This window comes from Athene noctua, chromosome 2 (assembly GCF_965140245.1).
Source record: "Athene noctua chromosome 2, bAthNoc1.hap1.1, whole genome shotgun sequence".
NCBI classification, from domain to species: domain Eukaryota; kingdom Metazoa; phylum Chordata; class Aves; order Strigiformes; family Strigidae; genus Athene; species Athene noctua.
In genome coordinates, this window is record NC_134038.1 from 162,727,390 (window position 1) to 162,753,839 (window position 26,450).

At 37.6% G+C, this 26,450-nt stretch overlaps 1 protein-coding gene across 2 annotated transcripts in view; it reads right to left on the bottom strand.

Annotated features, from left to right (window-relative positions):
• Positions 1-1,510: 1,510 nt before the first annotated feature.
• RALA (RAS like proto-oncogene A) overlaps positions 1,511-26,450 on the bottom strand; it is a 29,618-nt gene continuing 4,678 nt past the window's right edge. The window contains exons 1-5 of one of the 2 annotated variants that reach the window (XM_074900918.1): positions 21,843-21,902; positions 11,022-11,177; positions 10,006-10,214; positions 6,278-6,452; positions 1,511-3,460 (exon numbers count right to left, since the gene is read on the bottom strand). In XM_074900918.1, the coding sequence (XP_074757019.1) occupies positions 3,338-3,460; positions 6,278-6,452; positions 10,006-10,214; positions 11,022-11,135 (621 nt within the window). In that variant the 5' untranslated portion in view covers positions 11,136-11,177; positions 21,843-21,902 and the 3' untranslated portion in view covers positions 1,511-3,337. Of the gene's footprint in view, positions 3,461-6,277; positions 6,453-10,005; positions 10,215-11,021; positions 11,178-21,842; positions 21,903-26,450 lie in introns of those variants that run through there. The other variant, XM_074900917.1, reaches the window with a different exon arrangement.

Below are 26,450 nucleotides of genomic sequence, written 5' to 3' on the forward strand. Positions count from 1 at the left end.
TCATTTATTTAAGTTAAAATTGCAGCCAAAAACTGGCAAGAGCAAGTCTGGAAAGAAACACAGTTTACACACATGACTGACTATGCATCCACGTGGCTAGAAGAGCTAACATATCTGACAGTAGTGGGAGAAAGTTTATAAATTAGCTTTCCTTATTACTTCCCTCAGTTGTTGTAGGCTCAGCCTTACCTTCTGATCCAGTTCTGTGACAGCTAAATATATTATATGCATTCCCCTAACACCAGCCATCTCTCTGCTGCTCTGCATTTTGCTTTGGATTATAAACTTGAAGAGAACATTTACCCTCTCAGACTCTGGAACCAGAGAATCATTGCAAAGCTTGGTGTCCCAAAAAGGAGCCCAAGATTTTCTGTAAGCCTATTTCACATATTAATAGAGAAAATATTTGGCTCCTGCAGGTGAATATAGTGAGCATAAGGCAGGCTCAGGTACGGAGTGTGTTTTATTGCGTTATGATTGTCCCTGGAATTGCCAGAGGGGTCACTCTGCATGCTGCTCCGCTGTTAACAAGGTCTCTATGAATGGGAAAGCGCTTCCTGCACACCCTGATGCTGCTGCAGAATAGTCCAAGAGAATGGCTGGATGCTACTATTGTTAAGCTGTTGTGTGCTGTGAGGAGGCTACAGAAAACTACTAAAGAAACCACAGATTTCTCCACCAGCGTTTCTGAAGTGAGTTTTTAAAACTACAGGAAAAAAATGGAGTTGGCATAAGAATTCGATACCAGTTTCATAAATAATGGAAGACTGACCTCAATAGCTTGTTAAAAATTACAGTGTTTCTCTCTGGTCTGCAGTTTTACAGTGAAAGGAATTTCATAAAAGGTAGCAACAGTACTGCCAGCGTTAGGCTAACTTGGAGGGAAATACCACGGAATGCTTTGATCCTGCTAATGTAAGAAAGTATCAACTTCTTGGAGGAGAAATGGGGGAAGAAAAGTGCTCTTGGGCACCAAAGCACTCTGAGCAGATAGACCCAGCAGTTTCAGGCACAGAAGCAGGCTAAGCCAAACACTCCTCTCACGATGTACCCAAATCCCATGTACACAATTCAAGCTATATTCCCTGTAGGTTGAGGAAGCACACTTATGTCCTCCCTGAGTGTGTTAAAAGACTCAGAATGCATTTTTAGTATTAAAACTTACATAGGTTGTTTTGGTTGGTTGGGTTTGTTGTTTAAATCTCACTTTCCACTCACAGAAAAATACTTCTGGAACAAGCTTACCTCAGTTTGCCTGTTTTCTGATTTTGTTATAGCAAGTAAGGATAAATTAGCTGTGGATAAAAGGCAGCATATGCATAGTCTCAGCTTTTACAAAGTGGCTTTTTAGCAGACTAATTAGGTTTAATCTACCTACAATTGTGTTCACACAGGCGAAAAAGGCTTCTGGAATATTTCAGTTTAACTGCTTGACAACTAGCATCAGCTATAGCAAAGTTCATCAATAATACAGTTACCAATTAACACACTGCACAAGTATTTAAAAAAATGGAAGTTTATTCATCTTTCAATGGCTCAAATAGCAAATAAAAGGACAGGCTAAGGCATCAGCCAAGACAAAATTTCATGTGTCCAGTGGCTTCATAACACCTCAGTTCCAAGTATACAGGTCCCAAAGCAAAGTCACAATGTTAGTGGTTAGACTCCCTGGCTAAATAGACCCAAATGAGTACACAGTAAGATGAAGACTGGCTTACTTGCCGCAGTTACATGAGTAACTTTAATTCTGCACTTGGCAGTCTACTAAATGCACATACAAAATTCCTATTGATAAATATTTAACATGACAAATATAACTTCTAAGACTTGAGTCCCTAAAATGTCTGTTAGCATGAAAGTTAAATATTTGTTACTTAGCTTGCTTGAGCACATTTTTAACTGTCTGTTATAGGTTTACACATGTATAAAAAGTGTAACAGTTTGTGGAATTGATCTAGCCTGTCTTACCCCAGGAGTAGTCCAAAACCCTCAAACATTCTGGTATATTTTTAGTTAAGATGCAGCATACTAACCGTGTGCTAGTATTCTTGCTGTTCTGAAGCAACTGAGGCAGTATGTTTTGTTTGGGGATTTTGGATGCATGTGGTAAATGTTTCTGTATTGCAAAGCATGTTTGATTGTTTAATATCAACATTAACTAGAAAAAGTAGCTACAATGTTCCCCATTTGAAAATCAACATAAACTAGACGAAACAGTACAAAACCTGCAAAGAGCTTCAGCATAACACAGCATGTTCCCACAGCCCAGTATTAGGAACACAAAAGAAATTAACTGATGACACCAGAATTTCCTGGACAACATCTTAACTCAAACCACATTAGCACTACTGAATCAGCTCCACTCCACCCAACTCCAGGGAGTTAAAACCCAAGGAACATCTAGACAAAAATCTACTTGCAAAAGGGAGGTTTCAAGGTACCAGCACATTAAGTTTTCAACAACCATTCCAGGCTTAGATGTGCCATAGGCTTATGACTTCAGTCTTACATGTATTCTGACCTTTTAGTTTTAGGATACCGTATTGTTTACCAGGTTAGGGATGACAGAATATGCTCTGTATTATTCACAATACCAGAGTATGGCACACATTTAAAGAACAGACACTTCTAGCAGACAGCTAGTTAGCGAAACCATTCACATAACTGCACTCCACAGAGAGGGCAGTCTGCACTGATGCAGGGACAGTCTCCATGCAACAAAGTTGAAAATACACCCTTGATTAAGCAACCTGCTATGCTTAGGTTTTAAAATTAAGGCATATTCAAATGTCTCCATGTAAAAGATTACGTCACTCTTCTAGGTTAATCAGGTAATGCAGAACCACATATAATTTTCCTCAACAGAAACTGTTCGCATATACATTATTCTTTTCTAATTTGCATAACTCCATGGCAAAATAACTGCATACCGCTTTGTTAGGTATCACGTCCACAATTGTAATTTTCAAGGCAACAAAAGACAAGATGAATTGACAGTTACCAGTGATAAAAAAGTATGCTTTACAAGAACCCACAAAGTAATACTTCCCCCCTCTGTTCACTATTAACGAAAAGACTGCCTATGAAACACTACATTCAGAAGAAATGTGAGAAGGTAGGCAATTATGAAATGGACTGAACTTTGCTTCTCTTGAAGCCACTTTTTTTTTTTTCAGTGAATTTGACTTTCAGTGCAGCTCCAATTCATGCTTTTAGTGGTACATTACAATTTCCAACATGTTAGAGTAATTTCAGTCACTTGAGCCTTCAGTGGCATGCTTATAAATTATGGTTTTTATTAGTATGGTCAGGGTAGGAAAGGAATTCAGGATTTTGATTATAAAATGCAACATCTTTCTCTGATCCTCTTAGCTAGGCTTTTTCTTTTCTTCTTCCCATTCTTTTCTTTGCTGTCTTCCATCTTTCTGGCTCTAATTTCTCTCATTAAATCGAAAAAAACCTAAAAAAAGATGTAAGGTGGTAAATGCAAAACCAGTCAAAGACACATGAGTTAATTTAAACTACCACTGATACCCATTTCAGTTGTTTAGAATAAAGTCAACAATATGCAACCAGTTTGAGCAAACAAATATTAATCCAACAAATCTTTCCCTGGTTTTCAAGGCTAAATTGATATGATGCAATCCCGCTTCTTTCATGGTACCATCATGTTCCCCTGTCTTCTGGTATTTGCTTATGAATCCTGTCAGACGATTTTCCACAAGGACTGAAACAAGAGTCTCATCACCAGCCAAGACTTTTTAAAATGTATTATCTGCATCTTACTGAGGAGTCTTAAGGAAATCAGTTTACATTTTGAGTATTTTCAGTGATGAGCTGTAAAGGATGAAAAAGCGCAACATCCAGTTCTACAAACTTATTAATGGAGCAGTAGCATACACTGAACATTTCATGGTCAGTATGTCCTATGATGCACATCTAAACACAAAGTAACTAGGAAAAAAAATCAGCATTTCCTTTAAAGAAAAGTTATCAATCATATACTACATAAACATCTTTTTTAGAACAGGTTACCTCAACTTCCATATTACAGTCTCAAAGTACATATGCACTTCATCAAGTGGTTTAGTAGGAAACAAAAATGACAAGTTGGAGATACACAAGCGACTTGAGAGATCCTACTGTCAGTTAAGGCTTTATGATTGGACAGCTTAAAGGTACTTTAATCATACAAAAAGCAGATCTTGACTCACAGGAAGCTACAGCAAATAATCATTTAATCTTTGCAATTTTATTGTAGGAAATCAGCTGAGCAATTCTAAGACTTTTCTCTCTCAGGAAGCGTTCTCCAGATCTACGTCAGGGGCTGTGATCCATTTCCATGACACATGGATAGTGCAGGGGCTGAAAAGCTCCTCTACAGAGCTCAGTAGGTTTTTATTTGCAATGACACTAATCTCATATTGACTGCAGCAAAAGCAACCTTCGTTACACAGGATCTGAAGAAAATCAATGTAACTAAACATTTCCAGCAAGAAATAAGATTGCCTTTAGATTTCTAAATCACTTGCTTGTACTTAAATCTACATTAATGGTAAATTGCAATTGTCAGCTTGCTTACGCATAGATACTGTACTCCAGTATTTAGCTGCCTGGGTACATAACCTTCCAAGCAGATGCTTAGTGGGTCACCTTTACTAAAGTGAGTGGAAGCTGACTCTTTTCCCCAGCTGAGCAAACCCATTTTTCTGGAATTCAGAGAAGCCAGATTTCTTATAGTAACTTAAAAGTCAAACAACAGACCTCACCACTTCAGATGCTCCAAGTAACTAGGAATACCTGGTACTTACTAGTGCCAACAAAGCATCATTTACGGCTTGTCAAACCTTAGTTCTACGATACATGCTAATCTGGATCGATAATGCCACCAGCTCCAAAAAGAAACTTGGAGCTCTGCAGTAAATTTTATGCAACCGGAATAAATATGCTTGTTTCTCGTTAGCAAAAATTTGTTGATTCTAATGGTTTTTATTTTGATTCATAAATTTTATTCTGAGCTGCCACTTCAAACATACAGGTTTAAATTGGCAATTAATTTCCGAACAGCCCGATAGCTTACTATGTGTGAGCAAAAGCTATTGATTACAGAACTATTTAAAAATATATATATATACACACACCCACACACTTTTTTCCCCCAGCTGCTAAATGCAGTGAAGTAGATTTTGAAGAGCTGGGAATTTCTACTTGAGTGTAATAGAGGGATGTTAACTGCAACCACTCACCAAAACTAAAAGACCTACTAGTTTTTATAACAACAAAAATCAGAGCTGTACTCAGCAATGAGACTGAGTTCTGCTGCATTTTATTGACTCAATTTTATCTACAGAACTTACTGTAGTACCAAACAATGAATTTCTTCAGGAAGACAACTGACAGGAGACAGCAGTCAAATTTATGTTACTGCAAAAGAGAACTCACATTACAACTGTCAAGCTGCAACTGACAGCTCATACATAAGGATTTACATTATAGAATTTTTCAATGTGGGATCAAGTCTGTCAATAGCTCTGAAAGGAAAGGTTGGCACATTGAACTAAACTACTCATTTCTTTTGCCACACACTCGTTACTCTTGCAGTCTACCAGGCTGAGAGTTAATCTCAATTATGTATCCCAAGAAGTCCTGTCTTTTAGAGTTACAGCTGAAATACTTACAACTAATCAATAATTTATTTTCTTGGAGACAAAGATTCTCTGTCCCTTTTCTCATGACCTTCTGAACCAGGTTTTATCCCTGAAAACTCATGAGGCACTTCTAGGCTGTTCAAAGCGGGAAAAGTTCATTCATTCTTCATTGAAGCAACATGCAACCAGGGATCTGGTTAAATGAAGGTAGAGAGGGCTTCAATCTCTCCCTCACCTGCTTTTGTAAATTGATTTATTCTGGCTGAGGATCAGACAGCATTCCTCACTACTCAGAAGCAGACTGTCTTCTAGCTATAAAAAACGCAAAATGAAGCCAAAGCCAAAATAGCTGCCTCAAGAAATTTTTAATGAAATAGGGGTCTTGTATAACGTCTTGTATAATGAATCCTTGCAGTTTAGGATGATATACACTTGTAGAATAGTGAAAATGTTAGGCATAACATGAACCTAGGCATGTATACCCTGTAAGGTAAGGCAGAGAAGCATTTGATTCAAATTTTACAAAAGTAATTGCTAAAATAACAAACATATAGAGTACGACCCATGGAAAAGAGGTATAAAGTAAAACCCAATGGAGACGTTCTTTGTATTAAGAGGCCAGCTTTTACCTTGTCAACATTAGCTCGCGTTTTTGCAGAAGTTTCCACATAGTTAACATTCCATTGATCAGCTCTGTTTTTTGCTTCCTCTACAGAAACTTGCCTTTTATCTTCCAAATCTGATTTGTTACCAACTAGCAAAAAAGGAACATTCTCATCTTCTTTTACTCTTAAGATCTGCTCCCTGGAGAGAAAAAAAAAAAAAAGAAAATTAAGCTTTGCATGGAGTACTATTCTTAGAACACAAAAAGAAGAACTCAAGACTAAATACTCTTCCATCTCACAGTGAAAACCCACTTATTCCTTTTATGAAGCTTACGTAACAGTAAAATCTTAAGCCTCATTATGACATTATATAGAATGAAGACAGACACACTAGTCCTCCAGGAAGTAAGGAGGTGAGTCAGTAAGAAACTAAAATTGTAGAACAGGATTGGTTTAGGTGAGAATTTATATTCATTTGTAAACCCTTTTCATAAAGGTGTTACTTTAGAGCATTTACCATTGTCTTTCTATTACTATCTGTGATTGTAATTTTTAAGCTACCCAAATGTCAGTTTTACACTCAATTTTTTTCCTAATAAAATGGATGTGCCATTTTTAAAGCTGATAAAATGGTCTATAGCACACCAAGAGAAAAATCTCTTCCTTTCAGGAATCTTTCTCAAGTTGATTATATTCAGTCTCTGCAGAGTTCTTCATTCAGTTATACACCAGTTACAGATACAAGTTGTACACACATCAGATTTTTAAGGACAGACCCCTCTTCCACTTGAAATGCTAGGATGAAGGGCTTAAAGCTGTAAACAGAACTCAGTATTACAAATGCTTTGGTATACAAGCCTTCACCACTTACAAAAATAATAGCACTTTTCTTCTAATTGGAAATGCATTAGAAGTACCAGGAAGAACAGTTTTTCCTTAAGAAGGATATTCTCTATTTTTTTCTCAGAAAGGGGTCTAAGTTAGTAGTGAAATGTAGTCCTTTATCATGAAGCAATTTTTGAAAGATCAGCAAAAAGCACAGAGAAATTCCTTTTGCTGGCTGAGGTGAAATCTATTGCCAAATTTAAAGCTGAATGGAGAGAAGCTGAAAAAGAGTTAATTAACTGATTAACTGAAAGGGCCTTGATTTGGTGTATGGCAGGGTCCTCCTGCTGTTATAAGCAGCTCTGAATAGCATGCAGTCTTGTGGAAGAAGTCTACTCACAGGTCTGAGAAACTGCAGACAGTCTGTATTTTTTTTTTTTAAACCAAGAAATACATATTTGAGGCAGCTTGTAACACCACATTCATCCCTGAGGTGTAACTAAAGCAACATTCCTCCTCTTCCCCACAAATATCAGTGCAAATGTTTTAACAGGGTCTGCAGCTATCCGAAAGTAGTTTGACTAGTCGGTGGATTAGGAAGGGTGGCCGAAAGAAAACTCCGTGCATCATTGCACTATCTGTGCAAATAAGACTTCTGTGAAAAAAACAGTAGTTTTCAACACTAAACATTCAGGCAATGCCAAAAAATTTCACCATGTAAAGAGTTAATCTAACAGCAATTCAGATGATGCTATTCCCCTTTGACCTCTCTCTGAAGACTGATATCTCCTAAACAAGAAATATTTCAAAGATAACTTAAAATAAAAAAATTAGAGCAAGACCAATTCTACTCAAAGCAAGACCACATTTTATCAAACTGCTTTTCTAATATTTAAAGGTTTATTTGCTGCAGGTCTGCTATTTATTGAAAGAAAATGACTTGGAGCAATGGCATTTCAGAGCACACCAGGAACCCCACGGAAGACATTGAATAGCAGTAAGCAGCTCTCCTGTTGGAGTCCTGCCATTCCAGTAGAACAAAATTCCATGGAAACAAATCAAACATCCAAATTCTTCTTGTCACTTTCTTTTATATCCGTCTCCTAAGTAGTATTATTCCCTCCAGCTGCTCAACAATGCCGAGGGTATTTTAACTGTACCTTCAAGAGATACAGGTTACTTTTACACAGAGCAGAAAGAATGTAATTTTTCATAGTTACATTTTAGCATTTAAGGTGCTACAGTTTCAAAAGCAACTTGAGAGGCACTCTCACATTTGGATTGGGGAGTTTTAATCTCTTCATTGAGGAGATTTTTTTCTTCTGTTTTTTCCATATCAGCATGTCAACACTCACCTTTGCTAGAAAAGTAGGACTTTTTCTAGAGCCATAGAAGATCATGTACTTTGAAGCATTAACAGGATTTTAAACAGATTTTAACAGGTCATTTTGCACTCTAGACAAAAGAGTCCTCCACAACTGACAATACCTAGCGTAAAACTGCAAACCAGTCAAGGCCTGCCCCTCCCTCCCTCTCAGAATATATAAATACACAAACAAAAAAAAAAATCAGGAGGAAAATTTCACTTTCTCCCCTCTCCGTATCATCTCTATGGGAGGAGGAAGAGGTATTAAACATATTCTGATACCTAGTGCTAATTAAGTTGAGCTGTGACAGCATCTCTGAGAAGCCTTATTTCAGCAGGATGTAGATAATTTCTTTTTATATTTGTTTCCATATTTTTTTCCTCAAAGGTTATCTGCTCTCCTACTTAGCTACACTTCGAACTGGTAAAGAAAAATATTTCTGGTGCCTTTTTTCCTTTTTTTAATATAGTGATGAGTGATTTAAATAGGCTTTCTCCCAACCGAAATTAAACACCCGTAATATACTGCTGCCTGTTTAACAGTTTCTTACCATTATAAGGGTTTTAATATGCTGCATGCCTGAAAAGCATCTTAACCCCCGCCGATCCTGTTAAATATTTATTACACAAAAATGGTCCTGTTCCAAATTTTGTTTTTACCACATTGCTCCCTATTAAATAAAATACTGACTTGGATGGAAAGGTGAATGCTATGCACAGTTCTATGCAGAACTTGTGTCTTGTAAATTAAAAGTTTACATCAGTATTTTTTACAGAGGAAATTCCATCCAAGCAAAACTGAAGGGACAGATTTACAGCAGGCCTTTACACAAAATGCACAGCTACTATTCAAAGATACTTCTAATGCCTGTTGTTCATAAAAATCACCTTTAAGAGGTGGAAAGAATTGTGTTGATACTATGCATTTCATTCTCCCAGAATACAATGTGCATACTTCACAGGAAGGCCCAAGACCTTGCGGACAGGCATCACCAGATGTGGTGGTTCTGTGCAGTTTTCAACTGGAATCATCACATCATCTTTTAACTATGAAGTATTCTAATATAAGGCAGCTGGTCATGCTACAGCTGCCCTTTTGTTCCAGGTGGTAGAAACACAACATAATCCTTTATATGAAGCAAAAACTAAAAATAGACAGCTCTGGGGAGTATGCAGTATTGTACATACATTACATGCAACCATACAGTCTATAAGCAATTTTTCTTAGATCCATTACTTTGGGTAGCAGTATACCTGCTCACAAATACTGCTGCTTAGCACAAGTATCAAGCAATGCTGATTTACAAAGGGCAGAAGCTTTCTGAATGTCACTATCTGCTCTGTGGCAATAGCATTTTGGTATTCAGAAACACAGCAGCAAAGATATCTGAAGTGGTACAGATAGCAAAGGCATGGTTAGGCATCTGTTCAAAACATTGTGTGACTACAGTAAGAGCTGTTATCCAGTCTAGGCTATCATAAGGATATTACTAAACAAACAAAAAAATCACTTGTAACTACCTCACTGTAATTATAATAGTTATCTTGCTTTGTAACTTACCTGAAGTCTGCAGTTGCCGCAAAGGATTCCAGCTCTGTAATAGAGAAGACACAAAGAAAGCCTTCTCCACTTCGAAAGTAGTTGTCTCTAATTGCAGCATAGTCTTCCTGCCCTGCTGTGTCCAATATATCAATTTGGACTTCTTCCCCATCCAGAACCACCTTTTTCCTGTAGCTGTCTGCTTTGGTGGGCTCATAATCTTCAACAAACTAGAAAAAAACCCCTTCATGATATAAAATCACGGTACAAGGCAAATGATTCTAGTTGCATATAAGGATATAACAAACACTTTACATGGCTACAGTAAGTAAGCATATGTGTTTAGGCTATGTGAAATACTCAAATGATTCATAGTTAAAGCAGCCTCTCTGTCAGCCCTAAGTTTATATGTTTTCGCTTTCTTCAGCCATTAGAAGGAATTTTTAGAGGTAACTGCAAAACATCAATGTCTGTGCGCTACCCAAGCCTCCTCTTCTTGTCGAGCACAACATCTGGCTGTGTTCCATTATGCTATCAGGCAGTCCTGACTTTGAATATATTTAGTATCCATTTTTAAAAGACACTAAAAAAGGCTCTAACTTCTGCCTTTTAATCAAAAAGAATGATTTTCACTGGGGAAAAAAAGGAAACAAGAAACAGATTTTCTTTCCTCTCTTCAACAGCAGTATAAAAACATGGAAAAAACTGGTCATCATTTCAAGCATCATGCAATTCACCTGAGTGGAGAAGCTTTGAGCTATAATACCTAAATAAGTTCAAATAGGTCTAGTGAACAATGACAAAATATACTGATATGGCAGAGCATTTAATTGCTTCAAGGTCTGAAAAATGCTAAATTATACCTTCACAGGTATTTCTAGAGGGCAAATCACTTAATCTCAAAAGATATTTTTGTTCAATTTAATTGTCAACTTTCATACCACACCATATACTTTAGATCCTTTCAGAAAATACCTGTACGAAGGAATGCTTAAATAACACCATGTAGTGAGACAATTTCTAATGCAGATTCTTACCTCATCATACATAAACTGTAGTGTTAAAGCAGATTTTCCTACACCACCGCTTCCCACCATGATCACTTTGTGTAAAGCCAATGAATTCTGTCCTTTAGGCTTATTTGCTGCCATCTTTGGATTGCAGAAAATTCACAGGTACAAAATGAAAAAAATCTAGAAGAAAAACATTGCTTCATTAGTTTTCTTTTCCTTCTCCCACATGCACTGTTTAAAGTGGATTTGTTTTAAATCCCTACATATCTAAGGACTTGGCTTTCACTGAAGACAGCAGAGCTGAAATTATCTGCTTTTTCACTGGAAGCCATTCCACAAATTATACCAAGCTCTTCTGCTTTGTAGCACGAGCAAAGAAAGCCTTTACCATTTGGAAAGGGCACAAGTAGATTCACAGCATCCAACAACAATTAAGGGAAAAGATTTACATTTTGGTATGCAGTGTATTTGTCAGGAATTCTTGTTAGTGTACTAAGCAAGAACTGAAAAAGAAAGCCACAGTGAGTCAACATCATACAAGAAAACATGAGATATGACAGCTGCAGAGGAAAGAAAACAGACATTTGAAGGAATTTCCAGCTTAAATAGCAAGCACCGAGACACAGCAGCAAGGATTAGCTAGTGTACTTTTTCAGAGGAAAGCAAGCAAATGTGTCACTTAAAACCTAAAAATACCCACTTTCAGCAAGTCAATCAGGAATGGAAAGAATCATCTAGTTTATGCAGAGTTGAAAGATTCAACTTGCCTTTTTAGGGTACAAATGGAGTTTTTACATATATTTGGGATTGTTGTCTCAGTCCCACAGCCACTTGTTCAAACACAAATCTCGATCTCACCAACACCGAAGGGCTGTATGACAGTTAATTCACATACGTGTGCACACATACAAAAGGTAACAATTCATTATCATTTAAAAAAAAATCACGTCAGTTTTAGCAGATCAGCTACTATCTTCCCACACCTTTGCTTCAGTCCCTGCTTATCCCAACAGTAATAAGTGTATTTGTGTTATATGAAGACAGATTATTTTGTTTGCTTGCACAGATCTTAAGACATGGGAAAGTCCCTGCGCAGTGACAGAATGTATCCTCCTCCAGAGATTTACAGTCAAAACAAGCTCTGATGTCCAAAAACCACAATGACATCTACATTACAGAAGATGTAAATTCAAGAGACATCTATAGCAGCAACTAAGAACCAAATGTAACTTAGATTTTCTTAATTAGAAAGTTCAAAACGAGCACATTCACATGGCAGTAGTTTAGTCGTATACAGAACAATCAGATAATAATACCATGTAGTAACAAGACACCATTACCTCATCTACCTTTACCTCATGATCATTTGACAATCTCACACTAAAACTACATCCTCCTGCATAACAAATCACTCTTCTGTGCTGCTTAAATAATCAGAATGTGAGGCATGACAATTTTCTTAAAACTTGTATCAAAATTCCTAGTCACGTGCACTAAGGTTTTGTTAGCAGTGAAGCAATTAAGTGTAACAGCATGCTGACTGAAGCTTCATTAGAGATCAAGCCAATCCTTCCTGGAATTAGGAAACAGATAAAAAGGTGTACCAGTTTTGGCTGAGGTAGAGAAAATTTTCTTCAGAATAGTTCATATAGTGCCATGTTTGGGATTTGTGATGAAAACAGTGACAACACACAGATGTCCTGGCTATTACTGAGCAGTCTCAAGGCCTATTCTGGTTCTCACACTGCCCTGGGCAAGAGGTTGGGAGGGACACAGGCAGGACAGCTGACCAAAGGGATATCCCATGTCATAACTGAGCAGTAAAAGCTGGCAGGGAAGTTTGCCCGGGCTGCCCCATTGCTCAGGAACTGGATGGACATTGGTCAGCTAGTGGTGAGCAGTCTTTTTTTTCTCCCATCACTTGTTCTTGGTTTTGTTTCTTTTTTAACAAGCATATTAAATTTTCAATATCTCAACCCACAAGTTTTCTTACTTTTACTCTTCCAATCCTCTTTCCCGACCCACTGGGGGGTGGGGGGGAAGTGAGCAAGCAGCTGTGTAGTGCTTAGCTGTCTACCAAGGTTAACTCAACAACCTATGTGAAACACTCTCTGGATCACATCAGTACCACTACCCATTCCGCTGTCAAAGAATTCTGAAAATGCAATTGAAAATTAAGTTGCTTAAATTGTTTTCCCCAGAAAGATCATCTAAGTGAAATAAGCATGACTAAGCTGCTGTACTAATTATAGAGATATAGCAGAAAAATATAACATTGTGCTACAAGTTTTTAAAAAGGAGATGGATGAGAACAGAAAAACATTTCTGTTTTGACCATCATAGCCAAAATATTTCTGTTTTGACCATCATAGCTTAAAAAGAACCATTGCTCTCTTTTTACTCAAGAGGGAGTACGAGAACATGAAAATAACTCCAAGCCATGTGTACATTTTCAACATACTACACTGCATTTTGAACTACTCCACATTATTTTGTCTTCACACTTTTCTCTTAAAAGGAAAAATATATCCTCAAAGTCATGTTTACTGGGTTTTAGTATATATTCCAGACAAGTATTATAAAGAAAATTCCACTGAATTGCAGACATCAACTGACAACAGCTCAGTCTTCCAAGTTTAGATTACAATACATACTCTCAGAAGCATAAGTATACCTGGATACGGCCTATACTATCCTTATTAAGCAACCAACCAGATTATTCTTGTACAAGCGCTTCAGTACTGAACAAGTCCAAACAAATTCAGCAGGACTTCTGACAGCAAGCCTGTGCAAAGCCACTATTAAAATCTGTGAAAAAATTCAAATACACAATAGCAATGTTTCTCTGTAATATTTGTTGTAAATTAACCTACAGATTTTAAGTAGATTGAGCAATGTGAAAATTGATATTTTACTAGAAGTTGCAATTCAACAAGTAGTGTCCCAGTGTGACAAAGAGAAGCTGCCACTTTTGTAGTTTTTGCAACAGTTGACACATACTTGAAAGGCCAACACAAGAATGTCCAACCAATAAGATCCTTATAAATAATCAAGTCGGTGACAATACTGCTTTTCACTAAAAATTCTTTAACCAGAAAAATTTTCATGGCAGCCAATCATTTTCAGAACCCTTGATAACATCGTTTCAAAGAAGCACAAGAGATTGACTCAAAAAGAAACTCAGAATTAAAAAAACCTGACCCAACCAGTCAAACAGTATCCTGAGTCATCGTGTCATCAATAACCGTCAGTGACCAACATTCCAGTAAGATACTGAAGACAGCAAAACTTCACACTAACAGACATTAAATCTTAATAAGTTTGTCATAAATATTCCTTCACATTTTGTAGTGGGAGGAAGCTCAGGGAGGTCAAAGTTTGCGCTCAAGTTCTTCAGAATCCAATAAAAATATAATGCTGTCAAAATTTAGGCCTATTGAATGGCAGACAACGTGAAAAGTTGCAAAGCAAGCACAGTCTGATACTGTGCAAACAACATAATCCAGAGAGACTGTTGCAGAGCAAGTATTCTGCCAGAGAGAAAGATGTTGAAAGTGTTAAGTTTTAAGCTACTGCCACATAATTATACCTGCTTCAGTCTGCTTTCAAAAGCACAGAGGAACACAGACACCAATTTTAACAGTAAAGCACCTGAGATGAAGTTTCACACGAAGTAAGTTTTTCTACCCTTAATTTATGTAGCCTGACTTCTTTTCATAAGTAGTATTAATTTGGGTCATATCTAGTTTCTGAATTGTCCTACTTTATAATGATGAGAAAACTGACAAACTGTGGCAAGAACCTTGTTGTATGAACCTTGTCATATTACATGTACTGTGATTATGTTTGAGTTTGGGGTTGGTTTCTTTTGGTTGTTTGGTTGTTTTGGTTTTTTTTCCCCAATCTTCACAGTGCAAAATTATTTGGGGGGTCAGAAGATAAACAAAGGCTCATCCTGCGGTAGAATCCTCCGTTACCCTACAGCAGAGAGAGGGGTTCACACAGAGCCAAGCAAGGTGTTGTCAACAGCTGTATTATTCATTTATACAGGCCAGCTTTTTACCACACCCATTGGTAATCCCCATCACAGCAGTACAGCTGATGTTATATATGAAAGATTATTTTTAAACTGTTCTTTGCGTAATCCAAAATGTTGGAAGGAAAGTGAACGCTTAATTGGCTCAACAATGCACTGTCATGCCTTCACTCAGAAGGGCAAGAGCATTGTCCAACCACCATGCTATGAATCAGTCCTCACCTCTGCTGCAGATAAACTCCTAGGAAACTGCCCTTTCTCAACATGCTTGAGCAGATAAGGACACAAAACCAACTGAATCTCAGCGGCTGCTCAGCCAAAGTAAGCAGATCTCAAAGCTCCTACAGCTGCTTACTGCCTGCTTGCAGATCACCACCCCCATGATTCTGTGCAGACTTCCAGCTGCAGCCAGGATCATCTTTGTAATGACAGGTTAGGGAGCAATTTGATCAAATAACAACTGCAGGAGTAGAAATTATAATTCATGTTAGCATCAGCAATGGCATCTTGTCCAACAGTCTAGAAATCTGGTCAAGAAAAAGAAGAGTAGGTGGTAAATAGATCATCCTAGTGATTAAGATCATGTAGCAACAGGAACTTGTAGGTGGATTTGTAATAGTGTTGCCTGTCTTGAGCAACTGGCTTCTACCTGTATCAATACTACCTTCTCTAGAGTTTCACACCTTACACAGAACTGTGCAAGAAATACAATGTTATCTCTAGTCCCCCATGGATTTTAAACACAACATTCAGCTCCACCCACCAGAGGAGTGATCTGGAAAGTGTTAATGTAACAGGACTTGGACACAATAACCATCACGTCAACTTTTGCATAAAATCTTGGAGCACAGAGCGGTTATCCAGATTCACAAGAATAAGAAACATAGATCAGGTGCCAGCACAAAAATTGGTTTTCGTCTCCAGGGACAATATTTTCAAGGAAGATACCTTTGCAAATACATGGTAGGGAGGAAGGAAGGAAAAAAATGAAGCAGGAATCCTTGATCTCTCTACATTAGTCTTTATTTTATCCTCCCATCTACTTCTTCAGCCCAATAAATAGAGACCTAAAAATATGCTGATGGGTGGAAGAACCTTATGGCTTTTATCCTCTCATCAAATTCAGAAGACCCCTCTTAAGTTGTCCTATTTCTCAGATGTTTTTTTCTTACAGAATAACGTGCCCCTAAACAATTAACCAAAGCATGCTTCCTTACATATTTGTGTCATTTGTCCTCTGCATTCCTCCTCAATGCAATAATCCCAATGTTCATACACTAAAAGGGAGCAATATGGCCAACAGAGCAGCTACGTACCAGCCCAAAGAGGGCAACAGACATCCAGCTCACACGGCTTCCTTTTCTTCACAGAGCACGCTGGGACAGCTCTCTTCCTCTTTAGACAGCAGCACATATTCAGGAAATTTATGGGAACAATCATATCCAAGACACACAAACCTCTATCAGAAAGTACCCAAAACTGGCCAATAGGCCAAGAATTAACAAAGAACTGAGCATATGATCAGACTCATTTTCTTAGAGAATGTCAAGAAGTTACTCTGCCCACTTTACTCCCCTGGAGTCTTGTAAATGCAATGTCAGTGAGAGCAGATGAGGGAAGGAGAGGCATTACACCAAAGTCGCATCATTACAGGCACAAATTCAGCTGGCATCTTCTGCGGGGCTATACATAAAGCTGAATGCAGGCTTTGTGAAAACGCAGTTGTCCTTAACCAGAGGACTTTGATTTGCTGCAGGCATTTGTCTGAAGGGGACTAGTTAAACATAGCTTTGTGTTTAGAAATAGTTGGTACAGTTAGTACAGTAGATTCTAGTTAATAAGTAGAGATAGTGGTGCCTTTAATTACAAAACAAGTTCTTAAACTGTTATTTTTATAGCCTCCATAAAACTATCACATCAAAACTGAATTCCATTCTTTTGTTTCCTTTCTTATAAGAGATTACATAAAGATTTGCAAGACTGTCATATTAACCTCATTACCCACTCACTTTTATGATGAGTAACTTTCTTCCCTGAAGACTGTTTCATATACTAAGCATCAATTACAACCGGTAGCTGATACATCACAGCACCTACTTTTACTCTGCTTTTTAACAGTTAGAATTTTGATACATTTGAAGGAACAGGAATAATTTAATTGAAGTATATGAGCTACCTGCACAATATTAAGAACTACAGTTCGTATGCTTTGACCAGAATGGCAAAATATTGTATCAATTACTTACTGAACAACTAAAGAAAATTAGTAGTGGAGACACATGTTTTTCTAAACAAATAATTTGATTTTTTTTTAATTAAAGAAACTAAGACCTGCACTACTCCATACTTTATAATCAGTATAATCTATCACCTCCAGAAACATTAGCTACAATTTATCTCATTCTGAAGTGAAAATTTATAGTAAATATTTGACAGTAATCTCACCTTCTAGAGTGAATTTGAGTATTCTCCAAAGTAATTCTCTTCTTAATTACCACAAAGTGATTCACAATTGTTGCCTCACATGACCTATAAATTACAAGTTCAACTTTCTGAGAAAAAAACACAGGACCAAGAATTTCAAAAAGTGTCAACAGATATCATATTCCCAGGGACCACCAAGCAATATAATCTTGTTATTAAAAGATCACAACTTCATCCAGTTTCTTTATTGTTTATTGAGCCCAGTAGTTCCAGTTTGGTTAACAGCAGCAAAATTCTACTTGAGAAGGTATTGTTTGAAAATGATTAGCACAGACTAGCATACTAGATGCAAAATATCTGGAAGACACCTCAGGAATGACTCAGATATTCCTGCAACAAAAATGTTCCTGGAAATGGAGGGAGGCAACTCCAGGCAAGCAGAGTCTAACCCTCCCAACAGCTGCTTCCAATTACTATATTCAAACCAGATCAGCAGAAACACTCCATGACCCAGAAATAGATAGGATACATAAGGACATATGATGTGAGACATGTTGGCAGCTGTTTTAAGAGCTGGAGAGTAAGTAAGTTTTTTAGGTTAGATGAGCATTACTGTAATGTGTCAATCGGTGCCTCAAGTTTAACAGGTGTTTTTATTACAGTTTAAACATGCAACATCTGTCAAGCTCTACACAAAGTAACAGTATTTTGTTAAGGTAGAACAAACATTTCAAATATTAAACAATCATTATAAAGTCTAAGTAGTAGCCTAAAGAGGAAACTGAATCCAAAGATTCAAACCTATCTTAGAAATGACTAGTCTCATTAGGCAGTGAGAGACCACCTGAACCTCAACCTCAGAACAAGTTAAAAACACTTTCACAGTAAGTCCTTTCCCTTCTCCTGAAAAAAAATCTTTTTACATAAACCTTTTTAACTGGGAATTAAGATTCATAGCTTCTGAAGACTTTAACACGCAGTTAAACCACATTCAAAGTTTGGTAGAAACCTTCTTTCCAAAGCTTTCTAGTGCACACCATAAGAGGTGCTTGTCTCTCCCACACCCACAAAACAAATTTACTAACGTGACTACAAATCTACAAAGTAAAGGGTTGAAAACTGACTCAAGTTCTATCTCTCAGCAGCAGCAAATTTCCTCAGGCAAGAGACCTACATTTCCCAGCTTCTTGAGACAGATACTTCAAATTGTAACCATATCCAGGCACTGAAACTAGAAGAATCAGTGAACTCTTCACCAAGTAACTGAGGCCCTGTCCATCTCAAATTACATCATGCTGCTATAAAGAACAGTGGTCCCCACATGCCCGCAGCTCTGTACTCTTAAGACATCATCACAAAAATTGAGATCCCTCCAACAAGAAGTCACTAAACCACTAGCAAACAGTAAACAAGCTCACAGCCTTCCAGCAGTCTCCCCGAGGCTCCAGAGGGCCTTACCGTCCGCTTCCGAGCATAGCCATGAACTATACAGCAGCTCCTGAAGTGAGAACCGACATGTATTCCATATGTTTTAAGTCATTATTTCAGCATTTTGTTACCAAAAAGCCTCTTCGGTATGCTGCAAGATGACTTCTGGAGAGGCACTTCCATAAAGAAATTTCTTGAAACCCATATGGCACAGCACAAGAAAACCCTGACAAACTGAACAGCAGAAGTAGTCTGGAACAAAATCAAGGTCTTAATATTTTAAACCTTGCAGTGTACTGAAAAGAAAATGAAGCAGCTACATTGCTGTCCACGTAAAGAGCTGACAAAACATACAACACTTGAGCCCAACCCTGTGCACCTGCAAGGCTGATAAAAACTTGGCTCGCCACAATCTGACTGATATTCCCCACATCCTTCCTTCCAATAGCACTGGTGTTTGCAACAACTAGGTGGCAAAGCAGTTCAGAAGTTGCTCTAGACAAAAATTAACCTGGGTTTTGGATAGATGAGCTACCTAAACAAGCTTGCTGGCACAAAAGATAGTCTAGAAAAATAGATAGCTGAGCACAGGGAAAGCTGAACTGCAGTACCTCCAGCCTATAAATGCTGTGGAAAAACAATGCAAGTGGTGTAAGGTTCCTCAACCGTAATTTGGTACCTGTTGAAGATTGCTCCCTTTTTGAAAGATATGTGACAGCTATTATGGGACAGCTGGAAGAATTCTGGATGCTTGCAATGGTTCATGCAGACTGACCAGAGATCAGCAGCAAACTCAAGCACAGCACCTAGGTTAACACCAGCAGCATGCTTGTTTTCACAGTTCAATTGACTAAGTTACACCCTGAAGTCATTTTGGTAATATACACATTTACACAACAGTCTAGAACACTGTTTCTGCTTCCTCAAGTTCACTGTGTGGCTGGTGTGATATCTCAGCCTATTCTCATCTCTGAGGAAACCTGGCTTTCTGAGGCTGATGGTGCTGAAGTGTTGCTTTAACGCAAAGCCTAAGAGTCATGCCTTTGATTACATTTCTAAACATGGAGGTCTGTAATCTAGAATATTAACAGAAGGCATTCCTTTTGTATTAATTTAACATTATATAACATGAGGAGAGAATTAACAGTAAGAGCAGTCATGGTAGAAGAATGAACAATTACATGTCACTAGCCTGTCAAAGCTCTCCACACCAGAGAATTGCATGGATTCAGAGGCAAGACAGATAGGTACTATGGTACTACAGCTGATTTTCTACTATAAGCAAAACTAAGGAAGAATGAAAGGCTGCAACACAAGAGAGGACATCTGCAGAAAAGGGTCCTATACCAAATACCCATAATCACATCTGGCAAAAGTCAAGTTACGTTCATGGGAGATGCTATGTAAACCAGCAGCTACTTCTGAATTTTATTCAGCATTTGATGTAGAACAAAGACACCTCTCCCCCTTTCATAAAAATGTAAGAGGCAATGCACAGCCTACAAGGCTGGAGGATCAACAACTCAGGGTCTTTAGTGCTATTCAACTAAGTTGAGGGAAGCACTTGAAGGACAGGTTTAAGCTAGTGTCAGACATACTAGTTACAGTCATTTTCACCCGGTGCTCCAAGTGCAAGAAAGCACATTTGGAAGCTAACTTTTGACTGGTAAGTCAATCATCGCTCACACTTGCAGAGAGATGCTGCTTCCAGCTATTCTGGAAAGGAACAAAAATGGAGTTCCCTCAAAGGCACTATGCCAGAGCTTGCAGTATGAGCCTCAGCAGTTCACTTTTAAAAGCTCTTTTAGAGAGCTCTGCATTCAAAAAGTTGCTCACGGCATATTCAGTGTCATAAACCCAGAGGTTTTTGTCAGTCATACTTCAAAAGAAATCTCAGCCACAACACTGTGTCCTTTTTGCCCCTGTACACTTACACCTCAACAGTCCCTAAAGAAATTTAAGGACAATTTGAATGTAAGCATTTTGACTTTGCTTGAAGTAGTAAATGCTTTAAACGAAGTCTGAAGAAGGCTTCCAAAAGACATACTTGAAAAACATAGGTTTGCCAGAACAAGTCCACAAATCAGGTTTTCCTCTAATACAAGTATATCATTAATTGTTAACAATCCTATACTCTTCCTTTAGTTAGAAGTTCAGAATGTCAGATGCATATTTTCTAGAAAAAGCAAATAACCATATGGTCATTTTTACAGCCAGAAAGGATGACTTAAGATCCACACTCACTAAAACCAAAACTCCACCCAGTTTCACTGCTCTATAGGCAGGAACATTAATTTGTGACAGAGGAATCTAGAAACAAATGGCATCTGCAAAGCAAAAACAAGCTTCCACTAGGCTCACAGCAAGCTGCACTTAACACTTTTATGGAATCTATAGAAGGGGTGCCATCCACAGCCCTTCTGCAGGTTAGGGTTTTGGCTGGTAGAAGCAGCCTGGTTGAGTTGCTGGCATCTCGCTTCACAGTGAGACAAGTTCTGATGCTGATAGCTCAGGGAGTTTATCCTGTTCAAAACAACTTACTTTGCCTCATTAACCAGTTATATAGTATTACAGTGAAAACTCCCATGAACTCCCTTAAATTCTTTCAAGGTATTAGCACAGACAGAATGAACACAGAAGCCTTGTTTGAATAACGCTCCTATGAAATTCTTGACATAGAAAAAGTTTAAGCTTTCAAATAAAGCATTTTCATGGCAGGCACTGCCTTCTTCTGTGTGGTCAGTGCCTAGCTGGATGAAGTTCCAACACAAGCAGAGTAGGAATACCAAAATACACTATCCTTCACATTTTATTAATTGGCTTCTGGCAATGAAGGATGCAGGGAACAAGTGCTCCAGCAGGTGCAAGCACATTTATGTCAAAGGCCGCAGCAAAAATGGTGCAAACACACAGGACTGAACACAGGCCATTAGCAAGAGACGTCAAAAAGCTGGTACCACTAAATTCTCCATCTCCTCTTCACAAATACAGGCAAGCGTTCTCCCTCTCCACAGGCAGACTGCATCAATACACCAGCAAATGGAACCTAATGAAATAGGAGCACGTTGGATTTTGCATTTCAAAAAAATTCCTTTTATTCCTCTAAGGAATCATCCAGCTGTAGCAAATAAATTTCATTAGTGAAATCTGACTTGGCAAAGTAAGTTACTTCATTCATTTTATGACTTTGCCATCTGTTTTACCACCCAATTACAGAAGCATAAGTACTTTTTTGTAGTATTATTGCAAGAGCTTTACTTTTGTAGCCATATTTTGTTCCAGTAACTTCTCCTGTTTACATTCTATGCAGTGCAAATTGTTCCTCCCAAAATCCTAATAATTTTTCTGTTTAGTTCAGGGGAAGAGGATTTCATATGCCTGACTCACTGGATGAGACTGTTTTGCAAATACACAAAGACTTGTAATTAACCTTTTGAGTAGGTGATTCAAGGACACAAGTGGTTATAGACCTGATGTTTCACGGTAATACAGCATTCATGAAGTTAAAACACTCTTTAGTTTGATCCTTACCCATTTGTAGATGCTGTTTATTCTAAAACTATTAGATCTGATTTGAAAAATTGGTAGAGTCAATCTAGTAGACCTAAAAGACCCAATTGGGCAATTGATTGTCTTTTAGTTCAATATATGTTTGTCAATCATGATACATGGCAAAGTTTCATGGCTATTTCACATATGAGCATAAAACATGCAGTGGCTAGAAACAGATGGCATTCAGTTCATTAACTTAGTATGAAATTATTAATATGCAGGTCAATATATCAGTTTCCATATTAAGTGCCAGTGCAAGGTGGTTTTAATCTCGTCCTGGTTAAAATACTAATCAGACTCTTGTTGCAATACCACAGAAGACATTTCCAAGTTAAATGTTCTCAAATTGTAAAGTAGTTAACTTTTAAAAAGAGGTTTTTCTTCCTATTTGAATTCTTAACCTCTTATCACGCACATGATAATTCAGAACATTGCAGAACTGTTACACGACTAACAATCATGTAAGTGCGCAAGTTTTCTGTTTTAACAGAACAAGCTATCAAAAAAAAATTTTATACTTCAATGTATATGAATATCATGGATCTATTTCTGAACACAGAAGCAAGCATAACATTCATTTTAGGCTATCTGGGTAACCGAGTGAAGCAGCTATCAAAAACTTCTGATAAATTACCTAAAAAAATAGTTTTGTAATCACACTCCAAAGGCAAGGAGTCTTGGAAAAGCATGGTACACTATTGCACATCACTAGATGGGCCTCAAGCACATCTCTTCCTGTGGCCAGACATGCAACGCAAAAGCTAATGGCATTCCAGCGGTGGTCACAGACCAAATCCATTTATTTTAAAGGTCAGTCTCCCCAGGGAAGAACCAGTATAGAAGTCTGCCTATGGTGAAATCTGATGTCTTCATCAACATTTAATTGATTTAATTCTACACATGTTGCAACACTAAACACTACTAAGTGTGAGCTCTATTCCTTTCTGTACACGTGAACTTTTAAATTCCAGTGAGAAGTATGTGACCTAATACTTTTTCAGTGTTGCGTGCTGTAATATAGGATTTCCTCTGGCCTACAAAACCTTCACTACTGCTGACTTATGAAAACATTTTACTTCCAGCTGGTCACTTGCATGCTTTCAATTCAGCTGTGGTACTTCTAATAGCATCAGTTCTCCAGAGTCAGAAGCTAACTTTAAAGCTTTTTTTCCTTGACAGGTTTTTTTTTTTTTTACCTTAATACACACAGAGTCCAAGTCCTGCATAAAGTCTGGAAAAGTTAGCATTGTTAAAACCCATTCCAGTTGTTCACAGATAATGGTCAGCATGAAAGATCTTAGTCTGTTGAGAAACAGAAATTATGTTCCTGAAAATCTCTCCTTCGAACTACTGACAATCCAAGAATAACTATGCCATCCTGGGTTAGTTATGATCATGTCAGTATTTTATCATATTGTATTTCACTGTTCATATTAAAAAAAAAATCCTAGTATTTGGCTACAAGATAGTTTCTGCTTCAGTTTCTCCCATCAGAATTATTTTTTTCCCCTCATATCCATAAAAAAGTCTTACCTCCTAAAACTGTAATAAAACCTATTAGAAAGATTACGATATAAAGCTATGCTCCTCAAGCAATGGATGGCTTTCTTCAAATTTTCCAAACCACACTTAAGATCATTAGAAGTAATTTGCTTGTGCAGTGCTCTTCAAAGTACTCCAGCCTGAAGAAAGTCACTTAAACTATACACATTGTACACAGTCTCAGTTCTAACTCACACATCTTGTAGAGAAAAATGCTTTTGTTAAGATTATTTAATTCCTCTGTTTTGACTACAAGAGCTACAGCTCAACCTTTGCAAGACAAAAAGCAACAGATATAGGTTAACCTTCATTTAATGTTTAAAAAAGGAGATTTTCTACTAAAAAAGTTCAACGTGTGGCAAACCAAGTTGCCTAAAAAGATCAACATTCCCAATAAGATCCAGTGAAAACCTTTAAAAAGACAGGACAGTAAAGAAGTTTCTCAAAATAAAAATCAGGACCTTCTGAGGTTTTTGAATGATTCCAAAAGCAAATATTTCATATCTCGCTCTTTGGTTCTTGGGCAAAAAGCAGTTGAGAAATTCTAGCATTCCAGTGAGCAGCTGTACTATAAGGCCTTTCTTTTAAGTGCAATTGTAACTTTAAGCCTATCGGTAAAACTAATAACTACATGCCCAAAGTTATCGATTGACAGGGAGCCAGCTGCATGGGAGTAGGCACACAGGCTTTCCTAAAACATTTTGTGGATCAGCTACTGACCTCTTGAAGAACACCATCAATCTACAGATTAAAACCTCCCTAGCTCTGAACACAGGAAATAGCAGCTGGCAATGCCTGCAATAGGATTTCTTAACAAAACAGAGAGACAATAAAGATGTATTATATATTAAATATATTTATATATATTTATATATATAAATATAATATATATATTAAATATATATTGGTTAAAAGTGACTATCTTCCCCTCACAGAAGAAGGGTAAAAAGTTGAGATCATGACTTAAGATCCAAGTTATTATCAAAACAATATGTAATAGGAAGACTGAGCCATAGCTTGGATTAAGACCTAGAATTTAACTCCTCTAAATCCAAAAGGCAGTAACTCCTGCTTAACCATTGCTACACAGACACACCTGAGAAGTTCTTCCCAGAAAGGACATTGCATCTGGAAAACCCACTTGGTTAACTTCTGAGTAAGTCTGAAACAAAAGCAACCTTTTCTTTTTTTTTAATTAAATGTTCTAAAACCAGTCCTTTATTTTACACTATACACAAAATAAGTACTGACACAAACCAAATTAATACTTCCAGCTAGCAGCTTTCTTATTGTTCTTTATCACAGACTTCATTTTTCATTATGGTTCTTATCACAGTCGTCAGCAAACAGGGAAAAACAATCAAGCACTAGCAACATTTGATGCATCTCAAGTTAGAGGGCATCTTCCTGCTGGGGTACTCCAACATGTTGCAGACCACACTGAATTTGATTATGAAAGTTACATATAGTCATCTTTTCTTTCTTGAAACACAAACCATTTAATAACATTTTAGAGGATGAAGTTGTTTAACACAAAGCAGTTCCAGATATTTAGCCTAACGCATCTTCTCTTTAAATTCTGAATGACAATACTGGACTCTGTAGAGAAGGAATCCAAAGTGCAGTGTTTTCTTTCTAGGATAAGTTTTCCTGTTTTATTATATACCTTACTTCCAGTGTGTATGACTGAACTGGAATCTCAAAGTCATCAGGTCTGATCAGCAGTACACAAAAAATACACAACCTAGAGCATGAAGGAGAGATGCTTTAACAAATTGTACTCAGAGAAGTGCTGCATCGCTGACTTTACAACATGAAATATATCAATGTAAATCAAATTCCATGTTCATTTTCAAATCAGTGACAGCTTCAAAAATGCAAAGAAGTCAGAGAATTCGAGTTGCAGCAAGGTATACTGAGCTATCAGTCATGACCATGTAGGACACATCACTGAAGCTTTGCAATGAACCCTTACTTTGGATATTGTTAAATATAAATTTTGACCTCACAGAAATAAGTTAAGTGTGAGATTTAAAATGTTATTTCTTAAAATACAAGAGTTCTGAGGATTGAAATTAAGATCTATTTGCATGTTACACTACAAAAGAGGTTAATGGTTGGACTAGATGATCTTCAAGGTCTTTTCCAACCTAGACGATTCTGTGATTCTGTGAAAGGTAGAATTAATTCAGGTGGCTAAGCATGTAAAAAACTTATGATAGTGGTGTCATACCAAAATAGCTCTTCCATACAAAGGCCACTTTAAATCAGTACTATGATTTTACTTTGATCCCCACGGGTAACAGTGACAGATGGTTAAGGATGAGCTTTCACCAGCCTTGCTTTGAGTAGGGCCTTTGGGTCCAACTATTCAAACACCTTCCACGGCGTGACCTCACTGGTCAAGGGTGGGTTTTGTGACGGACACAGCATGCCTGCAGAAGTCTGTCTCATTAATACTATTTTCCTGT